The sequence below is a fragment of the Melanerpes formicivorus genome, unplaced genomic scaffold (assembly GCF_026170545.1).
Source record: "Melanerpes formicivorus ecotype bairdi unplaced genomic scaffold, bMelFor1.0.p_v2 SCAF_1, whole genome shotgun sequence".
NCBI lineage: Eukaryota > Metazoa > Chordata > Aves > Piciformes > Picidae > Melanerpes > Melanerpes formicivorus.
The window spans coordinates 19716619-19726339 of NW_027142353.1; the positions used below are offsets into that span (position 1 = coordinate 19716619).

The 9721-nt window shown below is 53.2% G+C and overlaps 1 protein-coding gene across 1 annotated transcript in view; it reads left to right on the top strand.

Moving 5' to 3' along the window:
* Positions 1 to 6863: 6863 nt before the first annotated feature.
* The window catches only part of LOC137457402 (transcription factor SOX-21), a 4400-nt gene continuing 1542 nt past the window's right edge, over positions 6864 to 9721 (top strand). The window contains exon 1 of the mRNA XM_068169325.1: positions 6864 to 9721. This exon is cut by the window's right edge and continues 1542 nt beyond it. Coding sequence (XP_068025426.1) covers positions 7975 to 8820 — 846 coding nt within the window. The 5' untranslated portion in view covers positions 6864 to 7974 and the 3' untranslated portion in view covers positions 8821 to 9721.

Consider the following 9721-nt stretch of genomic DNA (forward strand, 5'->3'; position numbering starts at 1 on the left):
ATATTTCTATGGAGAACAAAGATAGATTTGAAATTCTAACAGATATGATGCAGAGAATACATTTTTCAGCAGAGAGTCGAAACAAAATAGAAAGGGGATAAAATGGGGGGGAAAAGAAGCAAAGCCATGTCAGCAACAGGGCTCTTCACAGAGAGAGATAAAATTGTGTTAAGAAAAAAAGAGAAGGCCAGTGACAACTAAATCAGACAGGAAAAAAAGAAAGCTATTTCTTCAGGATGTCAATGGACATGCTCATATATGAACATTTCAGGAACAGTGCAGGGAGATAACACTGGTGCAGGTTACATATGTGGGTAGGAGAGAAACAGTGAAGACATGGGCTGTGAACCAGCATGTGAATCATCGGAATGTCTGGGCTCTAAAGAACAAAAAGGATCATATGACAAACTAAGTTCAAGTTGATTCCTTCCATATCAGAGACCTGTAAAAAGCCAAGGAGAGGAAAACTCCTGTCCTAGGCCATTGTCACTCTTGCCAAATTAATCTCATCTGTTCTTAACATCCCTCAGCATTTTCACAGGCTCCTCAGGCAAGGGGAGGCTCTATGTATTTATCTTCACTATTTGTAGCTTGTTTTTTCCAGTTGGCTCATGCCCATTAGCTTTCAATTTTTATAAGTGGCTTGGTTTTAAAGAACAAACATTTTGATTCCTCCCAACCAAAGAGAACCTAGAAATTGGCCATTCTTACAGAAAAGCATGATGCTAACCATAAAGAAGTAAAGGCCAAAAGTTTATGTCCAGAAAGAAACATAAATTCTTTCTGATACAGGTCCCCGTTCCTTATTCTTTTGTAGTCAGTCAAAAAGTCATTATAATCAGAAGGCAAATGGCAAAAAATTGTGCTTAGCTTTTCTTCATATGGAAATCTGAATCATTTAATTCTGATTTTCTTTTTATCCTCTTTGTGTACACTTAGAAATTCTGAAGTGGCTGCCTAAGGTTTTCAAACTACAATCTTATCCAGTGAAATCGAAGACCTTGTCTTCAAAATTACATGGATTTTTTGGGGGATGTGTGTAGCACCCATGACTAGTAAAATAACTGTGTGTGGTTTACAGTTATGAATCATCCTTAAATAAAACTAGATTAGTCATTATAAAGCATTTAGAATAGAATAGAATAGAATAGAATAGAATAGAATAGAATAGAATAGAATAGAATAGAATAGAATAGAATAGACCAGACCAGACCAGACCAGACCAGACCAGGTTGGAAGAGACCTTCAAGATCATCACGTCCAACCCATCAACCAATCCAACCCACCTAAACAACTAAACCATGGCACCAAGTACCCCATCAAGTCTCCTCCTGAATACCTCCAACGATGGTGACTCCAACGATGGTGACTCCACCACCTCCCCAGGCAGCCCATTCCAATGGGCAATCACTCTCTCTGTATAGAACTTCTTCCTAACATCCAACCTAAACCTCCCCTGGCGCAGCCTGAGATTTATTGCAGAAAAAAAGTCCTCTATGCCTGCTGGACAGCCTTAAGATGTGAAGCAAGATGATCATTGTAGCATAAAATTTCAACTGAATTTAAAAGTAAAAATCTTCAGAGATCTGTTTCCCTCAAAAAAGATCACTTAGTTGAAAGCTTTGTTATCTGTTCCAAGCACATCCAATCTGATTTACCTTTCCACAGTGAGGATCCCTTTGCAGAACAGTTTCCTACCCACTAGATTAAATGCATTCAGCCCTCATTCTTCAGCTGTCCACTGCACAACAAAAAAGGTGAAGGAATGGTTCAGAAGGTAGGGCAAATGAGAGCAGCCTAGGATGTGGGGACATCAGTTAAGGATTTCTCACCTTTGTCCAGAAACTGGTGACATTTTAAGAGATAGTGAATATAAGGAAGCCAGTAGTAGAAGACACCAAACAGCAAGGCTCACCTTTCCTTACAATAAACTATAAAACCACACTATTCAGTCTGTACACTGGTCCATTCCTTCAGGAAGGGAAAGGAATCATGGGTACTACTCAGCTTCTTAGAAGATAAGCTATATTCAATTGCTCAAACAGGAAAACTTGGACCCTGGACATCCATCAGTCTCATCCATATCAGCTCTGATTTCAGCACACAAGGAAGGGAATGCTTACACATTCACATTACACGATGTGCTCCTTATGCTCCAGAGGTATTTAGCTGCTCTTTCTGAAACACTGAAGCCTGCCCAGGAACCCTGCAGAAAGATTAATTCTCGGCTTCACACCCCCAGACAGGGACTAGTCATTTAGCAGTCAGGGACTACCATGTAACCACCTAATTTCTTTTTCTTTTATTTTTTTTTTTCCTAGAGGTTCCTTGTCTGCTGTTCTGATCACTCTTCCTAGGCTGCATAACCACTGCAAGGCTAACAGGATGAAAAAGCAGCAATAAATTTAGTCATTAAAGTACATGAAAATAGCTTGGATTACAAATGGAATGCATGTGGATTAGATAAACTTTAGCAAATCAGAATTGGCTGTCTTTTAAACTTTTCTTTGAGGCTAAAAGTAGGGAGGATCCTGTCACCACGGTCTGCTCAGAACTGCCACTGACAATTGCAAGAGATCTAGGTCTAGTGTTCTTGCAAAGGCAACCCAGGTGTCCTAAAAGACGGAGACAAAGGCTGGGCTTTGCCTTAAAAATGATGGCACACTAAATCACAATGCAAAGCAGAACATACTCTATCCTTACTGAATTCATAACACTGAATTTTCAAAAAAAGTATAGGAGTTCTCCAAGCTTCCCAAACTAGTGAAACTTTGTTAATTCTCTTTTAACTTAAAATAGCAAACCCAATAAAACAATGTGTTTATTATTAAAAGTTTACTCTCTGGCTGAGCATTTGAGTGCCAAGTTCCATCCAGAATCACACTTTCACTGCCGGATTAGAAACTATAAACTTAGAAACCAGTGTTTTATGATAGATCCATTTGCCAGGCACTTCACTAGAGCTTGGGCTACCAGCCGTTCTAATAATAAGCTAATGTTATTGAAAAATAATAATGCTGAGCATTTGGAAGCACTCTGTAAAAGCATATTAAAGAATTTAGTGTATTAAGCGAAGAGGGCTCACGGAGTAAAACTCCCTCTCTCACTACAGGTGTGCTCGACTTTGCAAGAGGCAAAAGATTGATGAGCGCTCGCAGACCTGCTAAACTCTATCTAAGCAGAAACGTTAGCCTTGCTAGCTAGTTACTGTGCTCAGGATACCAGCGTGCCCGGCAACTTCGGACAGCTGAAAAGGATGTGGAGTCGGTAGCTGATGCCCTACACAAAGGAAAACGTCAGCTTCTGAAGTTAGCCTATGGAAACACTTCGGTACACAAAGCAAGCCCTGAAAACGCGATGTGGCTCTGCAAATCCCAGGGAGCGATGGGGCTGTGCAGCCCTAAGCCAGCTTTTCGGGCGGGAGGTACGATGAGGCGGAGATCGCTATCGGGTTAACCACTATTCTTCGCCTACTTTTTATCTCTTTGACTCTTTGACTGATTACTAGACTCAAATAAAAAATAGCAGGAAAGGAGATTGTTTCCTCGAAACTCACTTTAAACTGAGCTTTACGAACAGGAACAGCATACTAACGCTGCTTACAGTACAGACGAGGAGCTGTTCGGTCAGAATACAAGAAATCGGACAGTATTTGGAGTGGACGTAATTCTTACAGTAGATACAAGCAATCTGACGGAGTTATATGGGTATCCAGAAGGTAGTCTAAATCTCCCTTTAATATATTTTTAAGCACTTTGATCTCACTTGGTGGAATACAGCACTGCATTCAGGAAATTCTTATTTAGCTTTCGTGTGATAGTGTATCTGTTCGGGTTTTTAGTTGTTTTTTCTGGGTTTGTCGTGTTTGGGTTTTGTTGTTTTGTTGGTGGGGTTTTTTTTCTCTCCACTGATAATAGGAGTAAAGATTGCGCCCTTGAATTTGCATGCTTTAGGATTTGACAGGTCAAAGGCAAGTAAACCACATTATACACGATTGTATTGTTATTGTATCGATAACAACACATTATCAGAACAATTAACACACTCGCACAAGCACGCGGAGATCACAGTGGTGGTTTAACAAAAATCCAGATAAGTAATTCAGCTCCGATAAAGCCTTCCCTTTTCGTGTTTGGGGATTTGAAGGCTCTCCGAGGGACTCCGTGTGTGCTGTGCAGGCAGCCACTCCGCTCCGCGATGCTCTGCGCCTGTAGATTCCCCCGCGGACAGAACAGCCTTCTCCCACCCCACCCCCGCCCTGGCCGATTCAAACCAAGGGGGAGACCTGGGACCCTAACCCGGGGCCAACCTTACTCCACGCAGAACTGATAAGAGTTTCTATCACTTTGTGCAAACTCTCTTGAAAGGCAATGATTACTAGGGAAAGGCAGGACCTGCTTTACCTGCCACCAATCGCTGAAGTAACTGAGTGTGTCTGCGCTTGAGTAGCCAGGGGTTACGCCAAGCGTTACGTGAGGGGGAAAGAAGCAATTTGGAAACGAGACATTCGAATATAGTATTTCATTTGCGACTTGAAAAATATACTTAAGTCACTACCGAGCCATTTATATACTTCAGCCTGTGAAAGATTCGTGTACGTTAATTTATGACAAATGCTATTACCGTTTTCAATATTTGGGGACTGACGGTAGTCAGAAATATGAGCAGAGGAAGTCATGGGTTTGTAAATGCCGACATTTTTGGAAGTCTGTTGTCCGTGAGTTGAGGGATCTTCTCTACTGGCAGTTACGTAAATGCTTCTTGTTAAGATCACTCTGTGGGGACTTGTGAGATGGGGATTGTGTTGTCCTCCAACAACTGCAGAGTAAAGAGAGGCTCCTCGGAGCTTGTGTAAACACCCGTGGAGCTTTTCCCCACCAGTTTTTGTGGAACAGCTGTCCGGGCTGCCTGCACCTTGCTCTGCCAATTACGTGTGCGCAGGTCCAGAGCTGCAGCCCAGGGGGTTCCAGCAGCAGCCTTGGCGCGGACTGACCCGTTGGCACAGAGTTCGTGTGGGAACTTTCATCTGGGCAGGAACTCCCAGTTTACTCCCGGGGTCTTACCCATGTGCCCGCTCTGAGTGCTTCACGAGGCTCTGTTGAGACACTGGACCGTCGAAGTCCCCTCTGCATCGCGCATTGCTCTTACCTCGAGGGGTACAGGGGAAGTGGATCTGTGAGGGAAGCAGCGTGGCTGGCGTGAAGAGCGAGGAAAGAGCTTTGCTGGAACCTCGCTCGTTCGGGGGTTGAGCCCTCATTGCCTGCGTTGCGCCCCTCGCTCCTGGGGCGCTGGCGGGAGCGCGGCCGGCAGCCAGAGGCGGGACATTTGTTGGTGGCATCGGAGGGTCGCTGCTGCTTCTTTCTCCTCACCGAGCACCCTCCCGTAGACTTTATTGGCTCTCACTCTGGTCACGGTGGCGTCTGGAGACGTACAAACCGCGCTCTCGCTTTCCCCTAAACTGAATGAGTCCGTGCTCCTTCCGTCTGTCACCCACGATGCGAGAGGAAGGCGATCCTGCCGGCATCCGATCTGCACGGAGAGAGCCAGGGGATTAGTCCTCACCCCTTAGGAGTCAGACACAATAACTTTATATGTGAATAGGAGATCGCTTCCCTGATCAAACGAGAGGATTTTACGCAGTTGAAAAACCTGGCCGCTGATCTTAAAGCGGGGAATTACTGGTCGATGGGTTTCTAACCTGACCTTCAGGGCAAAGGTACCTGGACCGGGTTCAGCCCCTCTTGGTAGAGCTCCCACCTTCGAGAAATACCCTGAAAGGTAAAGCTAAACGACAGCCAACGCCAGTACACATCTTAATCTCCTCTCTTTTGACAAGGGATGGAAAGGTATTTTTTCTTTTGGGTTTTTGTTTTGTTTTGTTGTGGGTTGTTTTTTTCCCACGCCTATGGATTGTAGGAGGTCAAACGCTGTCAAGGTGGCTTTCAAGTAGTAGTAAATGGGTTGTAAAACACGAAACGGGAGAAGGTGCTGTTTAGAGAGGAGATACGCGGCGTTTTACAGAGCACTCTTGTCCGGGACAGGCTGCCGTGGGACCGAGGCGCGCATACGTGTGGAGAGGGTTCAGAGGGCACCCGCCAGTGGGTGGCCGGCATTGGGTTTCTTTCCAAACGTCTCGGCACCCCGAGAGCTGTAGGAGACAAGGTGGGGCGGTGGGTCCGGCAGAGGCTGCCATCGCACGCTTTTCCTTAAAAGCTGGCGGAGATTGCAGAACCCAGCCTGCTGCCAGCACGGGAAAGAGTTAATGGTTTATTGGAGTCGGCACTTCCACATACCACAAGGGTAAGTCAAAACCGACCCGCCGAAGTACAAACAAGGCGAGCAAGTTCGCCCTGACTGACAGGCAGCCGGTGAGGAGCATCGTCGGAGAGCTCGGGGGCTGTGGGGAGTGCGAAGGGGCGTACTGAGTGGCCAAAGAAACACGCGTGGATATTCTCGGCGTGCCACTGGATGTACGCCCCTGCCCGAGCAGGGGATGGGAGGACGCTTTCCCAAGCGGCGGCCTCACCCCTCTGCCGGGCGGTCCGCCCCCTACAACGGCCCTCCGCAAGGAAAAGTCCAAACCACCCTAAATTGTACCGCTGCCACCAGCGAGAACCCCCGCTGCCCCGGCAAACACCCCACCCCCCCCAAATTCCAGATCCCGGGCAGTGCTCGCCACCAGTGGTGGGCTCAGCGCGCATGCACTGTCTCCGACCCCGCCCTACCACGACCTGCCAGCACGCGGAGGGGGCGGGGAATGGGGCGGGGAATGGGGCGGGGAACGAGGTGGGGGCCGCCCCTCCCAGGCGGTGGCCCCGCCCCTGCCTGCCCGCCTTTCCTTCCCGCGGCGCGCGGCACGGACAGGCCGCACGCGAACATACAGGGCGGCGCGGAGGCATGCAGAGCGCGCGCGCGTTACCTGCCGCCGCACCGACGGGGCGAGAGGAGGGGGCGACTGCGCCGGCTGCAAACCCCACCACGGACTTTATAACCGGGTCGGCTGCCCGCCGGGCGCAGACCGCCGAGTATTTTAATTAGGAGCCCTCCCCACCAACCTTCCCCTCCGCCTCCTCCTCCGCGGCCGCCACCGCCTCCTCCTCCTCCCTCCGCCCCTCGCAGCTCCTGCCCGCCCCGCCGCCCCTCCGAGTCGGCGGCCAAGAAAACCCAGAGAGACCTGGCGGCTGTCGGAGAAGGGGGAGCGGCGCGGCAGGCGGAGCGCCCCGCAGCCCGCCCGAAACTTGGTGAAGTTTGTCCGGCGGCGCGAACCAGGAGGCCGCGGCGCCCGGCGGCCGGCCAGTATGTGCGAGAAGCGGGCGGCTCGCTGCGCCCCTGCGGGCGGAGCGGGGCGGCTGTGAGCAGGGCAGCCCGAGCCCCCGGGGCCTCCCCGCAGCGCCTGAGCCGCCGCGGACCCCGTCCCGCCCGGCCTCGCACCGCGCCGCGGCGGGCTGCCCCCCGAGCTGCGCGAGCGGCGATGGCACCGGGCGGGCTCTGACCGCCGCCCCGTCCAGGGTTCTTCTCCTCACCGGAGACTTCCAAGGAGCATCGCGCCCGTGACGAAGCGAGTATCCCGCCACCCCGAGCCGTTCGCCTGCCGCCGGCTCCCGCCCTTGCCTCGAAACTTCTCTGCGGTCCTGCCGCACTCCAGCCGCTGCCGTTCGCATCGAGCCCAGAGGAAAAGCCCTGGCCCCGAGATCGGCGGCGCTGAGAGAGGCTCCGCAGCCCAGGCGGGGAGCGGCGCCCGTCCCGCCCGCCACATCTCCCTGACAGTGGGGCGTCGTCGCCGCTCGGCAGCGCCCGGAGCCGGGCCGCCCGTGGCCGCCGCACCACACCCGCCGGAGCCAGGGTTGCCGCGCCGAGATTGCATTTGGAGGACCAGAGTGCGGCGGGGGCGAAGAAAAGGCGGGAGAGGCTACCAGAGGAGGTGGCCACCAGCGCGGGGCGGGCGGCGGCTCGCCGGGGCGGCAAGAGGACACCATGTCCAAGCCGGTGGATCACGTCAAGAGGCCAATGAACGCGTTCATGGTGTGGTCGCGGGCGCAACGGCGAAAGATGGCCCAAGAGAACCCCAAGATGCACAACTCGGAGATCAGCAAGCGTCTGGGCGCCGAGTGGAAGCTGCTGACCGAGTCGGAGAAGCGGCCCTTCATCGATGAGGCCAAGCGGCTGCGGGCCATGCACATGAAAGAGCACCCCGACTACAAGTATCGTCCCCGGCGGAAGCCCAAGACGCTGCTCAAGAAGGACAAGTTCGCCTTCCCTGTGCCCTATGGGCTGGGCGGCGTGGCGGACCATGAGCACCCGCACGGGCTGAAGGCGGGCGGGCTGCACGGCGGGGCGGCCGGCGGGCTGATGCCCGAGTCGCTGCTGGCCAACCCTGAAAAGGCGGCGGCTGCTGCTGCCGCCGCCGCCGCCCGCGTCTTCTTCCCCCAGTCGGCTGCTGCCGCTGCTGCCGCCGCCGCCGCTGCCGCCGCCAGCAGCCCCTACTCCCTGCTGGACTTGGGCTCCAAAATGGCCGAGATCTCCTCCTCCTCCTCTTCCTCAGGCTCGGGGCTACCCTACGCCTCCTCGCTGGGCTACCCCGGCGCCGGCGGGGCGGGCGCCTTCCACGGGGCCGCGGCTGCCGCGGCCGCCGCTGCGGCCGCCGCCGGGGGGCACACGCACTCGCACCCGTCGCCCAGTAACCCGGGCTACATGATCCCCTGCAACTGCAGCGCTTGGCCCGGCCCGGGGCTGCAGCCGCCGCTGGCCTACATCCTTCTGCCGGGCATGGGCAAGCCCCAGCTGGACCCTTACCCCGCAGCCTACGCCGCGGCCCTATGACCCGCGGCTGGAGGATGCCCGCGTAAAGCCCCGGCCACCGACTAGATGGGTACCGGTGCATACGTGCGGCCGGGAAGGGGAGCAAGCCGCCACCGGAGCCGCGAAGTGGGGACTAGGGTCGAGGCTGGGGCGCCGGGGCCGACGACGACCTGTTGCGTGTCGCCGGCTGAGGGGCGCGTACCCGTCCGTCGCCCCGCGTAGATCTTGTGTGTGTTGCATGCGGTCTTTGCAGATAGCCGAGCTGAAAAAGAAGAGAAAAAAAAAAAAAAAAAGAAAAAAAAAATAGAAAAAAGTGGGGGGGGAGAAAAAGGAAAAAAAAAATTAAAAAGTAACCGGCCCGCTCTGTCCCCAGAAGTGCTTAATCGGGACGGACGCGGGAGCTACGTCCCTCCGCCGGTTCGTTCTTCGGCCGTGGGCTTTCTCCTCTGCCGGTCCCCACACCCCGCACGGTACTGGTCTCGGAAAAGTTCCTCTGCAGCACCGCCGCCGCTGCCGAAAAGGAGGCGGAGGGAGTAGTTGGGGTTGAGAGGCCGGGACAGGGAAAGGTGCGACCCCGGTAACGGAGACGGCCGCTGTGTGTTTGGTTCGTGGCCCTTCAAAGGCCAGCGGGAGCAGGATCCAGGCAAAGAACGGTTCGGCGGTGCAGGGTGCTGCCTGCCCCTCTCTGCACCCTGTCCCGCGTGGGTGCCCGCCACCCACTGCTGCGCGAGGCTGACAGGCGTGGATCGCCATTTCCGCGTGACCCTCGGTCTCCGTCTGTCGTGTCCCCCCCCCTTTCCCACCACCCTTCAGACTGTAAATTTGTATATCTGTGTGGAAACGTTAGGTTCGAATTGAAGACTCTTGTTACTTTTACTTCGCCCACGGTTGATTCAATTTTAACCTGGAAGGAAAAAAAAGA